The 25111-nt window shown below is 38.4% G+C and overlaps 1 protein-coding gene across 2 annotated transcripts in view; it reads left to right on the top strand.

Moving 5' to 3' along the window:
* JAKMIP1 (janus kinase and microtubule interacting protein 1) overlaps nucleotides 1–25111 on the top strand; it is a 90225-nt gene that overhangs the window by 57786 nt on the left and 7328 nt on the right. For both annotated transcript variants that reach the window (XM_086612169.1, XM_086612170.1), the window contains exons 14-18: nucleotides 377–430; nucleotides 1444–1509; nucleotides 5250–5318; nucleotides 8905–8982; nucleotides 10570–10773. In XM_086612169.1, the coding sequence (XP_086468295.1) occupies nucleotides 377–430; nucleotides 1444–1509; nucleotides 5250–5318; nucleotides 8905–8982; nucleotides 10570–10773 (471 nt within the window). The remainder of the gene's footprint in view (nucleotides 1–376; nucleotides 431–1443; nucleotides 1510–5249; nucleotides 5319–8904; nucleotides 8983–10569; nucleotides 10774–25111) is intronic.

The following is a 25111-nucleotide window of genomic DNA, read 5'->3' on the forward strand; positions in this document are numbered from 1 at the left end:
TTCACAGTTATTTTGTTCATGCTCTCTGTCTTTTTAACTTCTGTAGCTTGATGTGCTTGATGCTGTACTCCAAACAAACAGGAAAAAAAAACAGTCCGTAAGCCCATTTATCTGTTCTGATCTTTCAGTGAATTGTACAGCAACATTCTGCCCTCATACAGACATCTGGATTGCTTGCTAGAATCAAGAGTGACATTTGATTTTGTCTCTGAAACTATCAATAACACTTTTGTAATTGTGATGCAAAACTGATGTTTCACTTATTTACATTTCAAGTCTGTTTGCATGCAGATGTGAATAAAGGCTACATAAGATGCAGCATATAAAAACTGTTTCTCAGCTACCATATTAAAAATGTGTTGAATATCTTTTTCAGGACGTGAATATATCTGAACTTATGAAGAAGCTAGATATTCTTGGAGATAATGGGGTAAAAAAAATTAATTTCAAATATACCTCTACTTTCATGGGTATTTTAGAGCTTTATTGTTTTTCCCCACAACAGAAAATAACATTTAAGAAAACGCAGAGTGATTTTTATATGCCTATATTTGTACAATCAATATAAATGCATAGGTACTACTTTTGCACACTTAAAATCTTTCTGTTAAACTGATGCTAATGAAAAGTGTATTTCCTCAAGATGGGGTGTGATCTTGGCTGAATGACATGGAAAGAAGGCACTATAGTAGACAGAGGGAAAAGATATAAAACAGGTCTAGGGCAGAAAAATAAGGAAGTCAAAGCAAGACCAAGTTATCCCTGAGCTTTTTCTCTTGAGTAGTAATAGTAGCACTTACTACTGTGAAGAATGCCTCTGCCAGGAGTGGATTTGCTGGGAGAAAGGGCAAGGATAACTGGTTCTCTTTCTTCCCCTGTATTGTCAAATACAGTATAAAATCTTGCTCATGCAGTCTGCGCACAAACATACATGGAGCTGGATCCACTTTAAAGGTAACTTTAGCAGTTTCAGGTCTTTATAATACTAGTTTTGAGCTCTAGATTTACTTTTTTTTGTTGGAAGATCTCTAGAGGTTTCTATGGTACTTGCTCTTTCTTTGCATTGTTTTTGTTAATGGGAAGTCTAGCTCTGAAGTGCATGAAGGGAAGATTCACTTGCTGCAGAGCTATAGTCCAGTGAACTGGCATTTTTCTGGTAAGGAAAAACAAAAAGAGAAATTTCAAAATCCCTTACAGAAACCACTTAATTTTCATTTAATAATGAACTGTTGCAAAAGTGTTGTGAGAGTGGTGTACTGAAACAGAGTGGAGACTGAGTACCCTTGGGTTAGCTTTTAATACTTTGAATCATGGGATCTTTTCTGGGCATGTTTATAAAATGCTAAATGTTATAGCTGATTTATTCTTTAAAATTCAAATTTATCACTTGTGTTGACGGACAGATTTCCAATCCAATTTAAAATGTATCTTTTTGTATTTTAGAATTTGAGAAATGAAGAACAGGTTGCAATAATCCAAGCTGGGACTGTACTTTCCCTCTGTGAAAAGGTAGACTACAGTAAAGATTTTTTTCTCTGCCTAGAGACTGATCGTGTCTTCTAAGGTATCACGTAACTTTGCCAGGGAAGCATGGCTTTCCTGTCAGTCATCTGAATTGGAGCATGTATTCATCCTTAGATGGCTTGTTGGGATTGTGATGTCTTGAGGTAAAATCAAACTCACAAAATAAACCAAATTTAAAAAAAAAAAACAAACAAGTTTTGGAGATATTCCCTAAGAATAAAGTACTAAAAAGCTACTTAACAAAAGAGACTTAATTCTCAGAAGTGCCTATGTCCTCAGCTCTCTGAGAATAGAGTGCTATGAAGGCCTCCGTAAGTTGTACCACCATGATCCATTTTGGACCTGTTTCTGAGTATAATTGTAAAAGTTCTGAGTGGTCTGTGGACCTTTCCTCCATAAATTACTGGGCGTAGACAACAAAAACATAGTTTGTACAGTAGAGGTAATCTGTCAGGTCACTCAGTTCTGCATGACTAGTTCCTTTCTCTTCCAATTACAGAGAGAATGTAATCTGTAAATGAATAATGGTGACGTTTAGAACTAAGAAAGACTTGCCTTTTTCCCCGAAGTCCATCCTTTCATAGGTTTCTGTTAAATCTTTCCTGGATGCATTTCTGAAATTCAATCTGAACTTTAAAATTAAAGTTTGAGCATTTTGTATTAATTATTTTAATTGGTATAATTCTGATGATCTACTTCTCTAAATATCTTAATGTAAATAATCTAAAAAGGATAATTTAATAATCATTGATTCAAGTGAGTAATTGCTATAAGCCGAATAGAATTGAGTATAGAATAGAATAGTGCTGTAACCCCTATGCTTTTCATTGTGTTATAGCGTTAAAAAGGGGAGGTGATGATCATACCCCTTTGCATCTGATAAGGAAAGTGGAAGAACCCCAGTATGCAAGACTAAGATAGAGGGCAAAACTGGCTAAACTTTAGGGACTGGATTGGGTTGTTATTGCTTAAGTAAATTAGTGCTTCTGGAAAAAATGCCCCTGGAATTAGTGAGCTTGTTTAATTTGCATCAGAGTGGTGCAGAATAGAACATACACTTTGTTATCTATAAATTATTCCCATTAGTAACTGGTCACAGCAATACGGAATTGGAAACTTTGTCAACTGGAATAATTATTTAAATGAATTTAAGCACAATTACAATGGAGACTGTATTTATTTATTTATGCTAAAGTTGGTCTATAATTTAATTTATCTTTTTTTTTTACCTTCAAAATTTCTGCCAGTTCCTAGTTTGCTTAAACAGTTTTTTGGTTTTTTTTTTTTTTGGTGGTTTTACCATATAATCTGGTTATTACAGAAATGGAACACTCCATCAGAAAGATGGTGATTTTAATTTTATCTTTCATCGATAAATAGATTACATTTAAAGAATGAGATGAAAATAGTTCATGTTATCTACAGACTCTATCCATTTTATGTCATTTTAGTCAAGTGCCTCATAGTAACCTAATAGATACATGCTGATAGCAAATTGAATCAAGAGGGTACTCTGAGAAACGTGAAACCTTTTTCACTTTTTCATGGGGCACATTTGAGGTACAGACTGACCAAATGACTCTGATTTTCTCCATAACAGAAGGCACTATCCATGTCTCAGGTTTACTAAGGTAAAGAATAACAGAAAATAGTCTTTTGCTGTCCTTAACAAAACAAACACGATACTACAGTTCATAATGTGTTCTACAGTACAGACAAAATCAGACAAAATCTGATAAGTGAGACTGGATGACTGTTTTAACATAAATTCTATTGGGTGCATATACTGAATTTAGATTAGAGGAAATTTAAAGCAACTCCACTGCCTTCTCCAGTGTAATGTAACCTTCTTAGATGTCCGTCTAAATAAGAGCCAGACAGCATCCTATGTACATTCCTATAGTTCCTTAATTACAAGAAACTATCATTTATTATCATCTCAGAATAGGATCTTTTGGTAGAGGAATGGTTCTACAGATGTAGATGTTGTGCTAGTTATATGCACATGTGCTAATTAATCACACTCAGTGTTTATTTAGATCAAAAATATTACACTAAGCCACTAGAAGTGATCTTTTGGAAATCAAGCTGGCAGGCAAGGAAAGTTTTGGAGTTCTGCTGACAAAATTCCAGAAGCTTACTTTGAATGCTACAACTGTTTACAAGTCCTAACCACATGCTTGTCTCTTCTGTGTCCCTTGGTTCTAGGAAGGCTTACAGGCACAGGAAGATCAGAATCAAGACTTAGTTTGGCATATCGTTCATACCTGGGGAAATATTAGATCGCTAATTTGTGCAAAAAACCCTTCATTTACAGATGTTGAGAGTAGGTGTGAGAGATGCTGAGGACTTCTCATTTCTATCGATTTCAAGGGTTCAGAATGCTCACTGTCTTGCCAAATCCTTTATCAGTGGGGAGGCTTTCCTTAGGAATATCTTCAGTCTGTTACCTTCAACATGAAGAAAAAAAAGATGATAGAATAGAATCATTGGGGAATACAATGTCCTGTTCACCTTTTTCCAGCTCTGTAGAAAGCTAAACCTACTAAAAGGTTAAAACAAATTTCCATTTTTACCCATCAGTCTCTTAAATAGTGGAAGATCCAAAAGGATCAATTAATGAATTCCCATTTTGCTTATTTGTAAACTTATGATTGCAGATTTCCTATCTAAATCTTTGGAAAAAAAAAAGGGATATGTCATTAATTCCTTTGAGTCTGAGCCCCAACGAATCCAGCAAAACCCTAAATTTAAAGTTGATGTGTAATTCTTACCAAAAGAATTAAAGTAATTACTAGGAGTAATCTAGTGTTAGTAAGCAAAACATTTGGGGAAAGTGATAAGCTACAGTTGGTCCTAATGGGAGCTGGTGCTACGAAAGGAAGCAGTAGTTTAAACTATACTCTCTGTAGGCTAGCCATTGATCCTTATTGTAGACCAATAAGGAAATTAAATAAAATCATTCAGAACTGAGCACTCCCATCCATTCCAATAAACTTAAATGCTGAATATTAATATAATCCTGATGATGGTTAGTAATTAAGAAAGAACTTTCCATCCATGCATTTAGCTATCACAATATGTAATTTTACCTTTGGAATGCAATGGCCATTCTTCTTGAATTGCCTTGATTGTTTTGTGTGTCACCAGAATGGTAAGAGATTCATGGTAGCAACTGCATGAATTTCCATCTGTCCATTTTATTGTTCCCTCTACAGTACTGATGTTTGAGAAGTGAGCTTCCTCCCACAAAGGGTGTGGCAAACTGTGCAAAAATAAAGGATCGAGTTTGCCACCTTGTCTTTTGCTTAAATTGCCATCTGGAAAAAGGGAGGACTGGTACCCTGAAATCATATGATGGTTTTGCAAATCAGGCCAACAAACATTGGGTGTATCAAGTCGGAAACAATCAGGTTAATTTTGAATTCTTCACCCAAGTCTATTTTGTGTCTTGAACTTTACAGGGGGCAAACCCCTTTAATTTACTGTAGGAAAACAGCCTCTGCTTGTGAATTTTTAGTATGTTTCTACAGTCCTCCATTCTGCCTATGTTTTCACAACCTGTTTATTCATGTGTAGCTTCAAAGTGAAGAGATAATAAGGGGGAAGCACATGCCTGGGGGTGTTGGCAACAAATGTTCAGTGCGAATTTTTCAAAAGCTCTGTGTTGTTTTTTTTTTTTATTTTTTTTATTTTTTCCTCTTCACACTGCTGTGTTCCTGTAGTGGTTAAAACAGATAGAGGGGACAGAAGCTGCACTGACCCAGAAGATGTTAGACCTGGAGAATGAAAAGGTAAGGAACAATAACTGAAAATATAATTCATTTAGCTAAAACTCTTCTCAAGGGAACCTGTATAAACTTAATCAAAGGTTGATTTGCTGCCTATCTCTGCTTAGCAGAGATTGCTTTATGGAAAGTAAGCAAGAGGTTTCTAGAACAATTTATTACTTTTATTCTTTGAGATGGTAGGGAGCTGTCAAAACAATATAGAACAAAAATAGCAAAATACGTACAAATCAGGACATGAAGACATAACTTTACAGATTATATTAACCAAACGGTGTGAAATTGTCTTTGCGCTTTCTCTGTGTATTAATTTGTCTGGCAACAGCATTGTCTTTTTAATCTTGGGGTCACGTTAGTAGAGTTGTCAAGGATATTCCTTTGCTCTCTGGTATTCAGCTTCTGGACAAGTCGTAAAGACTTCTTACTCCAGATGACCTTTCTTGCCCTGAGGTCTTTGTGCTTAAAGACAGAATGTTTTCTCAAAAACAGTTCTGTCTTGCATAACACACTCTATACTGACCTTATTTTTCCATATGTTGAACAAAGAGTTTTGGAATGAGTGTTTGATTTTATTGGTTTACCATGCATGCTGTGTTTCTCATCTTCAAATAGCTTTACAAACACTGATTAATCCTCGCCACACCTTTTACAGGTAGATAAGTAATCAGCATTACATTCATCTTAAAGAATGGGAAACTGAGACAGGGAGGTTAAGTGATTTGCCCAGGTCCACTGAAGAAGTGTGTATTTGGGCCACAATCAAGAAAAAAAAGTGCTCAAACTGTGTTCTCTGTTGACTGTAGCCTATCATACTGTTGTCCTTTAACATAGGGATATGACATATGATCCTTTCCACATTTATTATTTATTTTCAACTCCTGATACGGGAAAATGCAAAGTACCCACAAATACTAGATACTTTTGTAAAAGGAATTGGAAAATAGTAGTTTCTTTCTGACTTGAATTAGTATCTTCCCACTTATTATCTGGGATGTTTTCGAGTCTTAGTCTGGATAGCCCTCTGTCTGTTTAGCATAGCAACCTGAGAGTCTGCATTGCCAATTGCATCTAGAAATAGTATTCTACCGTGACACTTTCAGAACGGCTGAACATGGGTTTAGTTGTCCTTGGAACCCATGTTAAGAGTTTGAGATACTATTCTTGTTTCCTTCCCTCATGCTTTTCATGGCCAGCTTTTGGAGATAATAGCTTTTGGAGAAGCAACATGATCAGAGCAGCTGCATTGCTATTCTGGGATCTGTTGGTAGCTCTGACCCTCTCTATAGTCTTGGGCAAGTCAGTCTGCTTCTCTGGTGCCAGACACGTGTAAGCATGTTAGGACCAGGCCTGTCCTTTACTATGCATTACACAGTGCACGGTAATATTGCATCTTGTACAACAGCCATGTAGCTGTTGCTGTAATCCACACACCTGGGGAGTCAAGGTGGGATTCAGTTGCATAAACATGGTGTCTAATGCCATATTACATTCTTCAGAGTTCTGAAGATGTCTACAGGGGCTGAGAAATACGTCCTGCAGGACCTGTTAGAGACTCTTGCCCTTCTGGACCAGCAGCTGAAGCTGCATATCCTAAAATGGCTATAATAGCAATAAATACCAATCTGTGGTTAACTGGATTCCAGCCCCAAGATCAAAGTCTGACTTAGAAACTTAGTCTTTGGTTCTGCATTCAATACTAATTCATAAGTAATTGAAAGAACTCCAAGTTTACAAAAAAAAAAAAAAAGAATAATAGATATTATCGTTCTTATACAGAGAACAAATAGCAACTTGTTCCTCTGAGTCCTATAATATTGGTCTTATATGTTGCTGCTGTCACCAGTTATGAGTTGTTCTTAACAAGTGCGAGATCATCTGTAGTCAGTTGATACTCTGAGCCCCTCCCAAGCATTGATTTACTGATCAAAATGGATTTTTTTTTAAAATCAGATGTTTGGACTGAGAATTCATCATTGTGGTCCATGCTTAGGGAAATTCTATGCCAATGCTACACTGACAGTTAACAGAAAAATGGTCAGAAGTTCACATAGATGTCTGAAGGTAAAATTTGTCCAAATAAATGACTTTGGGGTAATCTCATATCCAATAAAACTAAGCAGACTAAGCATTTGATTTTTTTAATACTGTTAATAAAAGCCACAATCAATCATCTTAAGAACCCTGTGTAATTAATTTAGCATTTATTCTATATATTGGGAAATGTAAAAGTTTTTTTTTCATCATTCTTTTTTCTGTTCAACACATTAAGTTCAATCGAAGAGCTCTGCTTTCCGGACTACAATTCTTTTTAAGCATGAAAACCTGCCTTGAAAGAAAAGCTGATAAAATCAAGTAACTGTTTTATATTCTACTTACTATAATCCAAAACACCCTAAAGGTGTGTTTTGCAAGAGCATTGTCACCAGTCAGATCTTGCTTGCTTATTCAGACAATCATTCAAATGTCCACAAATTTCTTGCAACATCATGCTTTTGGATACTGAGTTCCACTGAAATCCTAGTTTTATAGAATCATAGAATCATAGAATAGTTTGGGTTGGAAGGGACCTTCAAGATCATCTAGTTCCAACCTCCCCTGCCATGGGCAGGGACACCTGCCACTAGATCAGGTTGCTCAAAGCCTCATCCAACCTGGCCTTGAAGATTTCTAGTGATGGGGCATCCACAACTTCTCTGGGCAACCTGTTCCAGTGCCTCACCACCCTCACAGTGAAGATTTTCTTCCTTTAGATCTAACCTAAATCTACCCTCTCTGAGTTTAAAGCCATTGCCCCTTGTCATATCTAAAAATAATAAAATAAATAGGTGAGCCAGGAAGGAGTCGAACCTAAAATCTTCTCTTAAATATTTATATCTCTATCTCTGATATTTATATATATATAACTGTGAAAATTGTTTGATTGTAAAAGCAAAACCAACAAATCCCTGTAAATCCTATGTATGTTGAAAACTTCTTCAGCTAAAGTCACTTAACCTCTCTGGGCATCACTTTACCCATTTCAAATTGGCTTCCTACCTTTACGAGTTGAGATCTAGGCTTTTACTTCTGCTTCACAATGCATTAGGGAACGTTGCTGCAGAACGCAGCTAGAGTCCTGCATGTTCTGGCTTCCTGCCTAGAAGAACAGGCTAGACAACACAGATTACAGTTTCCCCCTGATTTCCTTAAGGGTGCACACTGGATGTTTTCAGAGAAGCAGTAAAGTGCCCTCACTTGTGTTTCTCTCTTTCCTCTCTTGGCCTCCCCTGTGCAAGTAACGACTATTGGACCACATGCATGCATGTTCCCATTCACCTTTCAGCCTTTATGTGCACTTCTGTCAGGTCAAGGCAGGTTTGTATGCTGGTGTGGAGGTCTATGCTTTATAGGCATAACTTGTAAATGAGATACACATTATTTGAAATGCTAATATTGTGAATTTGGTATTCCAAATATCCTTAGGATGAAGGTTGCTCATTTGTTATAGGCTTTCTTTGCTTTCAAATGGAAAGCTACAAAAAATGATGGCATTTATGATTCTTCATGAATTAGGATAAAGAACAAACACTCCCTTGTTTTTATTATTGCTCAGGACCTGTTCAGTAAACAGAAGGGTTATTTAGAGGAAGAACTCGACTACAGGAAGCAAGCCCTGGACCAGGCATACATGGTAGGAAAAGATTGGTCATTGAATTTTCATGTTTGGACAAATTTGATAAAATACACGGTGTGAGTTTTTTTCTTTTAATTATAAGTAGGGTTCATTTATAATTGATTTATTTTTCTGCCAGACTAGGAAATCAAATACTACGTAAATGGAGATTTAGGAAATTGATTATATTATTTTGAAATGTAATGTTTTTGCATTGCATTTTTTATTCTAAGATATGGGAACATCTTGTTAGTACATCTGGAATGGGAAGAGCTGGTCTATGTGTGCACAAAATTATCACTGGTAAAATACATTAGAAATTACTTCAGAGCTTTTCCAATTTTGCTTTTTCCTAAGCATTTTTAAATCTTACTGCTGCTAACCTATCCCAAGTTGGGAATGCCTATTCTTCCTGTGCGATTCCTTCCTGTGCCATCCTATCCAACCTTACCCTTCCTAATTTTCAAAAGGGAAGCTGTAACCTTGCCTCCTCTCAGGCCAAGCAACAATTAGGATTTTTCTAGGAATTGGTAAAACTGCACACCCAAATTTGTTAATAGTGAGACTTCAGGGAATCAAAATGTAATGGCCTGAAGACTATTATGCATTGTGAGTATTTCTTATGGGGAAAAAGTTTTCAGAAAAGAAGCAAGATCTAGTGCTCAGAGCAGATAACAGAGATAAAATCAAGCAGGTTCTATTCTAGCACTGTGACCTTGGGCAAGCCATTTAACCTCTCTGTACAGCTGTTTATGTATTGCTAATATGGATAGAATTACCTACCTCACAAAGGTGTTATGAGGGCTAAAGGGATGTTGTCAGATGCTCTCGATTGAAATATTGTCAGTCTGGATGCTGGTTTTTAATAGGATCATGCTAACCCCAGTAATCAGGGAAACACTGCCATTGTTCCTTTCTTTCTTTACTCTTGGGAATAGTTCTTTGTATGAATGTAGAGTTCTCCTGGATGCTCTGCTTTGCAAAGTACTGCAGTTTTGGTCAGTGCATGAGAATCTGGTTAGCAGTCTGGCAAATGGCAAGGGGCTGATGGAAGATTAGCGTATGCAAGTATACAAGCGTTCCTCTCTTCATTGCTCATGACAACTTGGAACTAAGCCAGTGATGTAGGCTTTGAGCAATGGATGGCAGGATAGCAGGGCCAGAGACACGGAGACAGTAAGATTTGTGTTGTTTACACTTCTCCCTGTGGGCTTTTTATTTTATAGGATGGCTTAACAATTCAGTTGCAGTTGAAGAGAATCTGTTAGTTTGCATTAATTTCGTAATGTTCAGCATCAGATGTTGGGGTTTTGTTACGAATTGAGCACAGACCTATCATCTGAATCTGTCTTAAATAGAAGAAATCGATCGTTTACCAGATTGCGAATCATTGCCTGGGTGTAAATCCGTGCCAGGAGGCTAAGTGCACTCTGTGTGGAATGCTCCTCACTGCTCACCACTGCCGCTTTCTGTCTACCTGTCTGTGTCTGTCCTTCCCTCCTGCCTAAGGCTTTGCTCTCTAGCCTTCTCCTCAAGCTGTTGGTGGGTTGTTTGCTTGCTGGATTCAAACGGCAGCCTGTCTGTATGTGATTTGGGTTGCACTAGAAAATCCAGGAGCTGGAAGCCACGCTGTATAATGCCCTGCAGCAGGATCCAGGACGGTGGGCGAGCGAGTCACTGACGGAAGCCCAGAGAGAGGATTTGCGAGCTGCCGTGGAGAAGGTGAGGCGGCAGATCCTGCGGCAGAGCCGCGAGTTCGACAGCCAGATCTTGCACGAGCGGATGGAGCTGCTGCAGCAGGCACAGCAGGTAATCCCAGTTCTCTCTCCTCCTGCTCGTTGGTGTTACCTCTGTGGTTGCCACCACTGCCCGTACAACTGCATCCCTTCACCCCCCGCCTCGTTGAGTTCCGCCTAATCTGTCACTGCTCCCGCCTCAAGGAGGTGAGCAGCGTGGGATCCGGTTGCACTGGGCATGGCACGCACATAAAACGAGTCACTGGTTCACTACAAGGTCCTGTTGCACAGTCTGTTCCTTGTGGGTGCAACCACACAGTCTGCCACAGGACTGACACCGTAGGGACCTTGTTGCAAGTTTAAGGTCTAAATTAGAAAAAGCCAGAATTGAAGGTTGTAAGAGTGTAACACTGTGAAAAGAGGAAAGGCAGAAGCAGCTGTTATAAGAATCCATTTTTTTATTTTTTCCCCCTTCTGTTTCTTTTAGCTATTTGTGAAGTCTTTTAAAATTATTTTTTTTTAAAAAATAGGAAATCATAGAAGTTTTTTAAGAGGCCATTTACAGGCTTTCATGCCTTTAGATTAGTTCAGAAAAGCCTTGTCTAAGCCACTTCCTTAAGGATGAATACTGATGACTTGAATTCAGACAAGTTCCTAGCAAGTTGTGGCAATTATTTTCTGAAGAATCATTTGGTAGGATTGCTAGTTTTTCTGTGCAAATATTCAGGGAGAGGAGAGAGCTGCATGTCTCAAGGTGTTAATTATTCCAGCAGGAATAATTGTCCCTAAGTATATTGGTTCCTCTTTGTAGTAACCTCTGGAAGATGCAGCCAGATGTCCTAGATCTTGAGGACTGCCCTCCAGTTGCTCGAGCTACTTTCTGTGCAAATCTGCAATCACATATCATAAATGCCAAACTCTGCTATGCAGGTGTGTTCAGAACGTTGTTTCTATCTCAGGTGTCAGTTACTGGGACAAGGACTGCATTTAGTTTACTTCAAGCCTCTCTCTGTTCAGGCTGGCTTTGTAGATGAATATGGATCATAACTGATGTAATACACTGACCTGGCACTGTTGTGGTCATCTCCTGTCATCCTGCAGTGATGAGAAGTGCTTACGGTGCCAGTGGTAGAGCTGAGCTCTGACTTCTAAAAATCTCCTTTCTCTCACTCCTTCACTCTGTTCCCTTGGCTTGGAAAACATAACATTGAGATCAGGAGGTGAATTTTTTTTTTGTGGGTGACAGATCAGTGATGGTGCACAGAAAGCTGGAGAAGGTAGGCTCTAGCTGGTGCTAAAAGTGTAGTGTCAGAAAGAGAGAGTAGGCTGAATATATGAAATTTGGTAAATAAGGATGGAGCCAGAAGTTATTAGCTTAATGTTACCAGTGTAGCTGAAAATTAGTGAGATGGAGAGTTTTTTGCCAGTTTCTTAGTTCAATTTTCTAGTCAGATATCAGGAGTTTAATTTGGACTATGTTCCGTTTTGTCCCATATACTACTCGCTATCAGTCAGAGCTCATTAGGTGTGCATCTGGAACACGTGAGTCCAGTTCATGTATTCACGGATCACTCCACAACATACAGTCAAATATGATGAGTGTGGAAGAAAACTTCACTCCGACTCCGAACAAAAATGCTAGCGTAAACATAGCCTCGTTACCCATGGATGTTTGTGTACCTGTCTTCTGATCCATCTTATTCTGTGTCATTAGAGTTTCGTGTTGTGCCCATCTCATAAGACATGTTAATGTTACAGCCCTGCAGGACACATTAAACTGAATTCTACTGCTTAATAAGGAGCTAAGTATTTTAGTCATCTATTTTTAATGCCCCATAGTGGACAGGAAAAACAAAGGCAAAGATGGTAATTAATTTGCCTGGGATATGGGAGATTAACAGATTGGATTTGAAATCCTTTGCTCAGTTTCTTCTTCTCAGTTGTTTTCTTCTTGAAGGTTGTATTTGTGGGTCCTTGTGGGAACAGTGGTCAATGCTGATAACCTAGTAGTTGTATGCAAATGTCCACAGCTTAAAAACACGCAAATAAACAAAACCCCCTAGCATGGATCAGTAATGTCACAGGGCTAATTCTCCTAGTTTTACGCTCATCTACACTAGCAGATGACAGCAGCTGAAATGCTACAAAAATGAGAGCATACCTGTGCGGGCAGAGTCCTAAGATATGGATGAAGCTGCTGTAAGTATAGTACATCCCTAGATGCTGCATTAAATGAATCCCCTCTTATTGTTCGCTGACATTGTGGCATTAGCAAGCATTCGTTACGCTTTATTCTGGCAAAACTGTAGTCTAGACCTGGTTGTGTTTATACAGTCTGCAGTGCCTTTATAGCATGCACCACCCTTCCTACTCTGCTGAAGTAGAAGTTATGGAGAATGAGGCAACAGCATGATGGACCAGCAAGACTTAATATGGAATGTCCTTGTTGCAAACACTCTCAAACTTTCCCTGAAACAGCAACCAGGTATTAAAGACTTAGAATTCTCTGAAATTCTGGAAGTTTAATCACTTCCGGAAGGCCTGTTTCTTTGCTTCCATTACCTTCTGGTCTGCCTGATACAAGGGCTTCAGAAAAACAACTCTCCTTATCTTGGCAGGGGCCGGCTGGCTACAACCTTCTCTGAGTCAGTTTCTGTGTCAGACATACAGAATGGGGGTCCCAGAAGATCTGATAATGGAGAAGGAGTAGTTCTCTCCTTCTGCGTGTAAATGATTCTTGACCATACTATAGGATGCAGAAGTGGCAAGGCATGTGATGAATGCTGAAGGTAGGTCTGCAGGGGTTTATTATAGGTGAACTGCTTCATGCAGGGACTTTGAGGATTTAGCTTGTGAGATGCTGGTTTTACAGAGCTGGCGAGTGTTCTTCCTGGGGAATGTACTGTCTGAAAGGGACAGGGACGTGCATAAGAAAGTGAGTAACCTGTTGTCCAAATGTGAGCCTGTCCTGTTTTATGTGTGCTTCTTTGTTCAGATATAAAGCCTTAGTTCTTAGCCACTGGGTATTGACTTTATTCTAGTGAAACATATGTATTTTAGGACATATAAATGTCCTAAATATAGGACATACCTGTTGTCCTATACCTGTTTTACATTGCTAGGTCTGTTCATTTTGGGCATGTATAGCCTCACATTATTGTTCAGTAGTATATAAATGGAACCATTCATATATACCCATTGTGTATTAAGGAAACCAGGACTCTGGAGCCAAATTAGACAGACTGTGTGATTAGATCTGCTTGCTAAGGCATACGATGCTTTTATTAAACCCAGAATGCAACATGCAGGTCTGGAGGACAGATCCTCAGCTGAAGCATATTGACAGTACAGCCTTTAAGTCAGAGAAGATGCTTTGATTTACACCATGCACTCTATTTGGAGGAGGTAAAATATGTTAATTAAAAATCTGTCACAAGCAGCTTGTGATATTTGCTTCCAGCCAAGGAGTATGTGCAGTTCAACTGCCTTTCCTGCGTATATTGTCATCCAAAATGTCTCGTTGTGCTACACTGTTATTATAAGCTTTTGTAAATCGGTGTCTGGTTTATTTTTAGCAGGACCTCATTTGAAAGTAACTTTTGTGCTCTAGTCAGTGCAGTGGAATAACTTTTGTGCATTTTAGAAAATATGAAGATCATTACTAGCAGGTTCTCTTTAGAAGGGTAATTTTTTATGTATATAACATGCTAAGCCATTTCGAGAGAGAGAGGGAAATGTGTTGGTGTAGATATAAAAACCATCTCTGAGAAAATATATTTCAAACAGAGCAATACAATGTGTCTCTGAAGTACTGATACCAACTTCTTAATTAAGCAAACTCAAAAAAACCCCAACCAACAACCCAACAACTGAAAAAAGAAAACAACCCCCAAAATCCACACAGCATCACGGTTACATAGCCTTGAAAATGTGTTGTGATTGTGTTATCTTGCTAAAATTAAGAAATATTTAAAGGTCAAATTATGCTTTATATAAACCAAATGGGATCTAACTTGAAATATGTTCCTGTTGGTTTGACTGTAGCTGCTTCCGGAGTAAGAAACTGTGGAAAGTAATCAGAATCAGGCATTAAATAAGGATAGTCTAATTCAAATTACAATGTTGGCAGTATTCAAACATGAAGAAAAATTATAATAGAAATAGAATTTATTCTGATTCCATTTTAAGTTATTTTAAATACAAAGAGAAGCTAGAAAATCCTTGAAGGACAGCAGATTGACACTCACTCAGTTCCAAAAATGGTTGCTGCCAATCAGAAAGAGTATGGGAGGCAGATTTTATTAATGTAATCCAGTAATTTCCCAGAACAGTCTTATCTTTGTATAAAATCGTAAGAAAAAAGAAATAGAAAAGATGTGTTAGTGCATTGTGTCATCAAAAAGTGTGAAACATTTTTTGTTCTCTGAGTGTGTACTAAACTGGGGGTGTTTTATTCTAACTTGTGTTAGAATATTCTTGAGTGGAGCTTAGTTTTACAGAGTAAAACAAACCATCACTTCAGTTCTAGACCTGAATATAATACATTTATGGAAATCTAAAGTAATTCAAATTGCAACTCTAAATAGTTGGAATACAGCTGTAAATATTTTAACAAAGTTTTCTTTAAGTTACAGCATTTACTCCTATGAGCAAGTTGGATTATTCATTGGTAATAAACCCAGAAATTGTCACTTTATTTTCATGTTTTACTAGAAGATGGCAGAGAACAATCCTTTAGGACAAAACAGGTAAAACTCAAAACTGACCTCTATATGTCACGACCATGGTGAAGAATTCACTGCCAATTCAATGCCTCAGGCACTTTTTTTCACAGATAGCAAGGCAAAGTCAGAAGTGATGATGTTTTGATCCTGAAATGTCAAAATACAAATATAAATATAGCTTGAAATCGAAAAACATCAAACTAATTTCCTTCACTAACTTTCTTTGTTCCTTTTTTCCTGACCTGAGCCAAGTTCTTACTGCTTAAAGGTCAAACAAAGCTTTAGTGGATGCCATTCCTCCATGAGTTTTCCTTGCTGTCTCGTAGGTAGGACATCTTTTTCACACTGGGAGAGCAGTTTGTTTATAAATCCATAGGATTGCCTGACACCATATCTATAAGATCATATTGGCGTAACCATTTGGAATACATATTTGGTTTCCTGTTGTTTATTTGTTTGTTTTCTGAAAACCTTGATTAAAAAAACCTCATTTGTTCATACAATAATTGCCAGTGTGAAGTAGGAACGTGAGATTTGCCATTTCATATACTATGGATGTTCAGGTAAAGCTTGGATAAATCCAGCAGTTGTTCTGCTCCCCTTTGCTGTGTAATCTGTTACAGTTGATAGTCCATCTATTTTTCACCCAAGGAGAATTATTAAGGTTTAATGTTTGACTGGGAAGGCTCTTTTGAGAGGGAGAGAGGGAGGGAGGATGCTGTGCTTGGTGTACCTCATTGACAGGCATAAGGAGGTGTTGTCTTAAATTTGTCCTCCTAGGCACATTACTTTGTGTCAGAGAGGACAAATTAAGACACCACCTCTGGCATGTTGCCTTGTGCCAGAGAGGCTGACTTGGTGAAAAACTCGCAGGTTTGTCACACAATTCAGAAAGTAGGCAGAAGTATTACTACTAAGGTAACTTACACACTAAGAATTAGGGGAGATCATTTTACATCCAAATCTATATAGATATGATCTGTTTTAATGTTTCTATTTTAAATCTGAAGTGTTAAGCTGATAGCAAAGTTCATCCCCATCTATTTGCACACAACTATACGTGAAGAGGAATACATAGGACAATCAGTGATTTGGGGTTTTTTTGCATTACTAATGCTTGCAGTTGAGAAATATTCTGTGCTTTGCTCTTCAGTACATAATGCATTTTTTATATTAATGAATTGCTCTAAAAGGCCTCTGGTGTCATAGCTGTCTGACTGTAATCTATATTCATCAAGCACATCATGACTAGGTTAATCATAGTTGACCTGTGGTATTGATTGGTCATGCAAGAGTGAATGTTGAGTCTTTCAAGGCACCATTGCTGCTATATTGACAAGGTCACAATAAACTTCTGTGATTTTCCACAGATGACCTGCATGGCAGTTGAGAGTTAATTTTAGTCATTTCTGTGTTTATCTTACAATGTTTCCTTATGTATGTTTTCTGCATATTTAGGCTTCAGATCAAACCATGCCTGCTTTGCTAACTGCCTTAAAGATGCTACTTGTCTGAAAAAGTGATGATAGTAGGACTGATGTAATACTTGCAAAATATATCTGAAAGATCTGCTTCCTTTGTTCTAAACAAGGTGTGATTGAGGTTGCATTCAAGTTAAGAGTAACTGTATGCCTTAAAGTGATAGTAGAATCAAGAAAACTCTTATCTGAAGTCTGAATGCTGAAATCCTCTCATTTGAAATCCTGCGTACCCTATGTTTCTTAGGAAAGGCCAGTGGAAGCTCAGGAAAGGCAGGTCTAAAAAAGAAAATCTTGTGAAGTTTGTTATAGAAATGAAGATTAAATGTGTTTTCATATACACAATTCATACATATATCATGATGCTTACATGGAAATTTGCTATTTAAATATCAGAATGTAAAGTATTCTAAATTTAATGCTAAATAAATATTACACGATGCTTTTTTTTCCCCCTTTCTCCCCACATGGTGAGTCTAGGCTGTCAAGGAGTTAATTTTAAGATATTGAATCTGTTTTGCCTTCTGACCTCATGTAGACTTAGAATAGCCATTCTGTGTAGACTAATGTGGCTGTAACTATTGTTTTTCCCTAGTGAAAAGCAATACGACTATCAATATTCTTCTGTTAGATATCAATGTATGATATAGTTTTACTATAGCATAAGTTAAGACTCTCAGTGTACAAAAAAATAAATGATCAAGTTTACTAGTAAGTATTAAGGCATGTCTTCATGTATGTATGGTCATTCAGTATCAGTTTATAACAAATCATTATTTTAAGTTAAATGCATTTATAAAATTAATCAATTTACTACCAAGACCAATATGATTGTATACATATTAATTTTTATGCTGAGAAATGCATCAGTGCAGCTGCTAAATGGTTCGCTCTCCTCAGGAAGGCAAATAAAGAAACTACAAATGCATAATAAAGATTAACAAGAACAATTCTCCTACTTCAGTAAGCAATAATTGGATTATCATGATTGAGACTGCAGAACAAAGAAAGGAATTAAGTTTTTACCTGCTATGTAAAGAAAGACCTTGGTGAGAATCAAAGGGGTACAATATATCCAAAATGATCTTTTATTATCATATCCAACTGGCTGAAATTCATATTAAGTTTTCATTCATAAAGTAAAGCAAGATGGCAACAAAAACAGCTTAGGCTAATGCTGTTACAGTGTGCTTGCTTGTTTCCTTCTGACCGTTAGCCAAAATCACATTCTAGGAATACGGGACTAAAGGGAACATTTGGATTCCTGAATCGAGCCCTTACAGTAGGAGATCTAACAGCTTGAGTAAATGCATGTGGCAATTACCTATGCAAACTGTATTTTAAACACAGTAGAGGCTTTTAAACAGATGTTAAAATGTATTAGATTTTTTTTTTTTAAATCACAAAAATAATATATTTCTTTTCATTAAGGAATTTTATCCATCAGCTTAGTGATTTGAATAATAGCTAAAGGCAAGTCAGTTTATATTCCTCTTTGTTTAAATTTATACATGTAATGTAGTTATGCTACTCACATTATTAGAGATCTTACATACCTGTGTCTTAAGAGTGTTGAGATGCTGCTTAAAATAATGATATAATGAAACAATATTGATTCTTCCCTTTGTCAGCTTGATAAAATATTTCCCTTGCTAGAGTTTGCTGCAGAATGAGATACATTCTGGATGATGAGCTGGCTTCAAAGATTCAAAACATGGTTCATGTCTGATATAGTTCATCCATGGTGCCTGTCCTGTAAATATACATCAACCTGAACCTTTCCAACATTTCAGAGCCGAGGCTCTAAGCAGCTTAGCAAATCCTTCTTTGTCTGCTTTGTGCTAAAATTATCAAATTGTTTTCTTGGATTTGCTGATGAATGTAAATCCAATAAGAGTGTGTCACAGGAACTATTAAGGTGATTTCTAAACCCCCTGATTAGCACATTCACAACTATAGTAGCATAGAAGGGAGCATATTTTGCAGCCAGCTAAATTGTTCTTGATGTTGCTGTCAGTAAAACATCATTTCTGCAGCTTGACACTGATGTGAAGGATGATGTGATCATTGTCTTCTGGCTGATGAAATTTGTCACAGAAGCTCCTTTCCTGGTAGCGTTTTCCTCATTTGACAAAGCCCCTAATGATTTGAAGCCATCCAAGATGTTGTTTGAGGACTGTGAATGACTGACAGATGCTATGAATGAACTGGAGAGGACAAAGGCTTGGATGAAGAAGTCCACTTCATCTAGCCTGCATCACTATCCAATAAACAGGAAACACTTAAATTATTGGAATCTGTGGTTGCTACTAAAAAGGTACCTAGGAAATCAGGTCCAAAAAACCAATGTGTGTAGGGGACCACGTAATTGCAGAGAGACACAGTCCATTTCTTATCAGAATCTGAGGTATCATGAAAGAAAAACTAAAAAAATGCAGTAAAATGAACATTTTGGTTAGTTGGTGGGGGAAATTTGGACCTAGCATCTTAGACTAGCAGGGTACTTCATTAAATCACAGATCAATTTTTTTTTTTGTAATGCTGAAATTCCTCCCATGCCAAATTCTCAAAATGATGACAAATCATTACTGGGCTGATTTATTACCCCCAGCAGAAAAATGATATCTCTGAGACTGCAATCCAGGCTCACTGAGCTCAGTGGAAGGATTTCCACTTATTTCAGCACTCCTTTACAATGGATGCTATATTAATGTAAATGGTACTTAATGTAGATGGATTGCCATTACAATACAAGTTGGGCACACATACTTCATGTGTACTGTGTGGGAATGCAATTAACTTTTTTTTTTTTAATAGAGCAATTTTTTTCATTTTGGCTAAACCATTCAATGATGTTAAAAAATGGAAGTGCAATATTATCGTTTCCACTCTCAGCTTCATTATTTGTACTTCTTTGCTCCATAATGCATGATGAATTTTCTAAGCCCATGCTATTGGAATTTCTCTGTTAGTGAAAGTAGAATCATAGAATCATAGAATGGTTAGGGCTGGAAGGGACCCTCAAAGGTCATCTAGTCCAACCCCCCTGCAATGAACAGGGACATCTCCAACTAGATCAGGTTGCTCAGGGCCTCATCCAACCTGGCCTTGAACGTCTCCAGGGATGGAGCATCCACCACCTCTCTGGGCAACCTGTTCCAGTGTTCTACAACTCTCATGGTAAAAAATTTTTTCTTAATATCCAACCTGAATCTACCTCCCTCTATTTTAAAACCATTACCCCTTGTCCTATCACAACTGGCCCTCCTGAACAGCCTCTCCCCATCTTTCTTGTAGGCCCCCTTGAGGTACTGGAAGACCGCTATAAGGTCACCCTCGAGCCTCCTCTTCTCCAGGCTGAACAGCCCCAACTCTTTCAGCCTGAATCATATTTTCAGGCACAGATCCACCGTCATGCTGCTTCCATTTCACCTAAATGTTGATTCCTCAGACATGCCAGAGATGTGGCTTGCAACTTTGAGGCTGCAGTGTAGCCACAGAAGCCAGACCATGCAAAAAATCATAGAAACCTCCCTTTTGAAATCAGGACCTAGCTGCTTCTCCACTGACAATGTATTAATATCATTCCACTGGACCTGGCCTCTGAGTTGAAAGGTCTGCAAGGAACCCATTGCCTTTAATTCCATTTTTAAAACTGCATCATCCCCTCTTTTGCACCTTTGTACAAGGGATTCATGACAATAATGAGCTTGCATCTAAGGTTATCTAGCCTTAAATAAGATTGCATGTGTTTGGAAAACAACCGTTATCTCTAGGGAAATTATCCAACTGTCACAAGGACAGAGCTGTAGATGCAGAGACATCTGAATTGGTCCCACATAGCCCAGCTCAGGCAGCATATTACCTGAGTAATTCTTCATGCAAACTTAGAGCCTCTCCTTCTGGAGGAAGGTCATAGAATCATAAAATGATTTAGATTGGAAGGGACCCTAAAGATGATCATCTAATTCCAACCCCACTGCCGTGGGCAGGGACACCTTCCACTGGATCAGGTTGCTCAAAGCCTCATCCAACTTGGCCTTGAACGCTTCCAGGGATGGGGCATATACGACTTCTCTGGGCAACCTGTTCCAGTGTCTCATCACCCTCATTAATAAAAATCTCTTCCTTAGAACTGAAATCTGTTGTCTTTCAGTTTAAAGCCATTTGCCCTTGTCCTATCACTACATGCTCTTGCAAAAAGTCTGTCTCCAGCTGTCTTGTAGGTCTCCTTTAGTTAATGGAAGGCTGCTAGAGGGTGTCCCTGGAGCCTTCTCTTCTCCAGGCTGAACAGCCCCAACTCTCTCAGCCTGTCTTCATAGCAGAGATGCTCCAGCCCTTGGATCATCTTCATGGCTCTCCTCTGGACCCGCCCCAACAGCTCCATGTCCTTCTTGTGTTGTGGACCCCAGAGCTGAATGCAGTATTCCAGCTGGGGTCTCCTGAGAGCAGAGTAGAGGGGCAGAATCACCTCCCTCGACCTGCTGGCCACACTCTTTTGGATGCAGCCCAGGACATGGTTGGCTTTCTGGGCTGCCAGTGTACATTGCTGGCTCATGTTGAGCTTCTCATCAGCCAGCACTCCCAAGTCCTTTTCCTCCGTGCTGCCCTCAATCCATTCTCCGCCTAGCTTGTACTTACTTATGCTTGGGATGGCCCTGACCCACGTGCAGAACCTTGCATTTGGCCTGATGAACTTCGTGATGTTCACACGGGCCCACCTCTCCAGCCTGTCAGGGTCCCTCTGGATGGCATCCCTTCCCTCCAGTGCATCCACAGCACCACACAGCTTGGTGTCGTCAGCAAACTTCAGTCAGAACTGCTGGGAGTAATAATGTTGTGTGTCCCATCTTGGTGTTTCAGCCCTCTGTTACCTCAGAACGGAAGAGCTAACTGTCTTGTTTTCCCTACCAGTACTGGAAGATACACACTGAGGGCACTTGCCATCCAAGCTTACCAAAGGGAAGTAATTGCTTAAATGGATAGTTGCACTTCAAGACATGTGTCCTGTTTCCCAGAAAGACAACCCTCCTGCTGTAATGTGAAATGAAACGAGGGCTATGAGCATTTTGGAGGAATCTTCTGCACATTAGAAATCATCTGCTGAGAAAAATGTTGAATTTCCCACTTTTGGGCAATTTGATAGCCCTTTATGTTTGGGAGCTCTGCAAGCATTGGATAGAAGAGGAGGGGCAGTATATGATCACTGCAGTCAGTGAACATCATTTATACAGCTGGAAATGACTGAGGGTAAACGTCCCTTTTACAGCTCTGTTCAGTGAGGCAGTAAATAGTGCCATGGAGGGGGTGTTTTAGCAGACTCTCAGTCATATGCCTGTCTTTGCACTAGAGACTTGCAAAGGAAATGTGCACTTTTAGCTGCTCTAACTTTCTGGATGTTCTCTCTCTTACCTAACTTAGCATTTTTAGGCTGTCCACCAGGAATTACAACTGTGAACTCACCTTTTTATATACAATGTATCTATAACTACAATTAAGAAAAAATTGTTAATGGATCTGAAAAGTCGGTTCAAATTACAGTTAAGTAATAAGTAAGACATATGTTGTACATCTTTAGCATCTTTGTTCTGTAGCTGTCTGGAAATGCAGATGGACCAGCTGAACTGAGCCTCATTCCTGCCAGAGCTGCAGTTGTGGTTCCAGGCATAGCATGGTGGGCACAGCCACCTCCTGCCAACCCAGCACAACATTACAGCCTGCTCAGCCCCTGCTGCTTTCTGGCTGCTTGCGAACCCTTACTCAGAAGTGACAGCAAACTTTGTTGCTAGGGGAAGGATGATTTATCAAGTAGGTGCCTGCCGTGCTGAAATGGGTGCTCATCCAAAAGTCATGAGAGCTTCATGCGGGTCAAGGTAGCGGCAGGGAGTATTCACAAATCTACCCCTCTGTCATCCTGAAGTTTTGTGAGATTCTATTTGGTATTGCAATAAAATCAATGACAGATTAGTAGTCATTATCTTGGCAGGTTGGTTTTGAATGCGGTTGAGGTGGACAGCATTAAGAATCCCTGTCCCTAACGTTTATGCGCTTCTCTTTCATTGTTACAGTCTCTTTGCACTGCTTTTGTCTGACAGTTGCTCTTTGTTTGCCTTCAGTAATTCCTTTGTATGGCCCCGTGATTTGACAACGCAGTGTTATTCTCATCAATGCTGTCAGTCCTGAAAAGGTGCACTCGTGTGACCGAGGGGCAGCTATAAACCGTAGGAACACAGTAATTGCTGGAACCCAGCAGAACACCACTCCGCTTTGTCCCTAATCCTTGCTCTGACTGTGACCAATGCTGAGGGGTTTAGAAGAAACAGAAACACTGTGCTGCTTTTAGATTATCTGTCTGTGACTTCTGTCCCTCCCTTTTTAAAAAAATAGAATAAACAAAAGAACAGCCTGTGGCTTTCTTCTTAACTAAGACTTCTCCATGTTTTGATAGCATGATATAGTAGATTTTATTGATTCCTCATACAGTCTTTTGCGCAGTTGAAAATGCTCTGGATTTACCATGCAAAGTTCCCGAGAACCTTGTTAAGGATAGAGCTGAATGAGTCTTTTATAGCACAACTGTTATAATTCTGTATGACGTAGTAAGAAAAGCTCAACTTACTGATCATCAATTTATGCCCTGAAGCATTAAAGCAGGTAGAATTTCTTGATAACAACGTGTGGTTTGTTGTCACAGTTACGCTTTTGCAAACACAAACAAATCAGAATTCACTGAAAGCATCTAATCAAGTGTTGAAAACCTGAGGGCAAGTCCACAGCTTCTTGATTGTTAATTCTTGCAAATAAATGGAACAGTAGATAAAGATGTAAATACTTACACTGAATCTCAAGAAGTCCTGCCTTTGGTCTTAATTAGTGTGTGTAATTTTTGTGTAATTTCCTTCTCAGTAGTTTAATATAACCTTTGACTGAGGAACACCTCTTGCTACTTCTAGAAGACACTTTTTTTGTTAAAGCTAGGATTATTGCATGTAGCTCACGTGTTTTTTCAATTCACATTTTGGAAATTGTTATCTTTGTATGATCAAGATAATGCTGTAAATGCAAATAGGTACAATGGAGGAAAATAGTTATTTTATATGTTAAATACTGTATGCAGATGTCAATCTGTTTTTTCCTGCCAATATATTGCATATATATGTACATATTTTTAAGGCCTTCTCTGTAGTTAAATGGAAATAAATGAGTTAAATCAGATTTTTCAGGATATATAAAAAGCTGAATTAGGTTGGTTATCTTCCAGTGCTGACCCTGTTCAATCAGAGGATATTGATGGGAATAGCTACACCCACGTCATCCTCTTGGATAATCCTGCCTAAAATACTCCAGGGGAAAGCAAGTAAACAACTAAAAGTAAACAGTCTCAAGCTTTGATATCTGATGGAAAATTCCAGTCAATGGTTGTGTTTTAGAACAAATTCTGACCTGTCTAGGTTTGAACTCTTAATTTCTGTAGTAAAGAAGGTGTTTACAGAATCTTACTCATTTGCAGCAGAAGTCTTCTGTCACTGTAATTTTCTACTCATATAAGAGGAATACCAGGTATTTAAACAGTAGTCATCTGTCTTTAACATGTCCTTAGGTGTCGAGTCTGGAACAGGTCTACATATATGCATTGTACATGTAAATATCTGCCCTACGGACTATACCCACCCTGTATATATCTACTTTAGTGACATAATTCTAGTTGCTTCGAGTTTTTTTTGTAGATTTTCACTGCTAAGAAATTCAACTCTATATTTATTCCCATTTAATTGCTAGACTGTCTTTGTATTTAAACTGTTTTTTATGAAAGTGTATATTTCTTCACCTTAAAACTATTAGCTCTCCTTTGTCCCATAGAGTTTAACCGTTATGATGGTTTATGGGTGGAGATTGGAAAACAGAAGCCTCAGCCATTTTTTTAGAATTATTCTGAATATCTGGAGAGAATAGCTGAATGGCTGTAATCTTTTGAAAAGATTAAAAAATCATAAGGGAATAATAACATCTCAATTTTTACTTAATTAACAGAATTCCCAAATCTGAAAAATGCCATCTTATCCTAATTAACATGTTCTTTTATAAAAGAACACTTGCTATAAACCCTGAGGTGAGAAAGCCACCGGATGTTTGGGGGCTTTTTTATTTTCCTTTTTTCCTGAAGACGAGTTCTCAGCAGATACCAAAAAAATATCTCGCATGCTAAATC

The sequence above is a fragment of the Tauraco erythrolophus genome, chromosome 5 (genome assembly GCF_009769465.1).
Source record: "Tauraco erythrolophus isolate bTauEry1 chromosome 5, bTauEry1.pri, whole genome shotgun sequence".
NCBI classification, from domain to species: Eukaryota; Metazoa; Chordata; class Aves; order Musophagiformes; family Musophagidae; genus Tauraco; species Tauraco erythrolophus.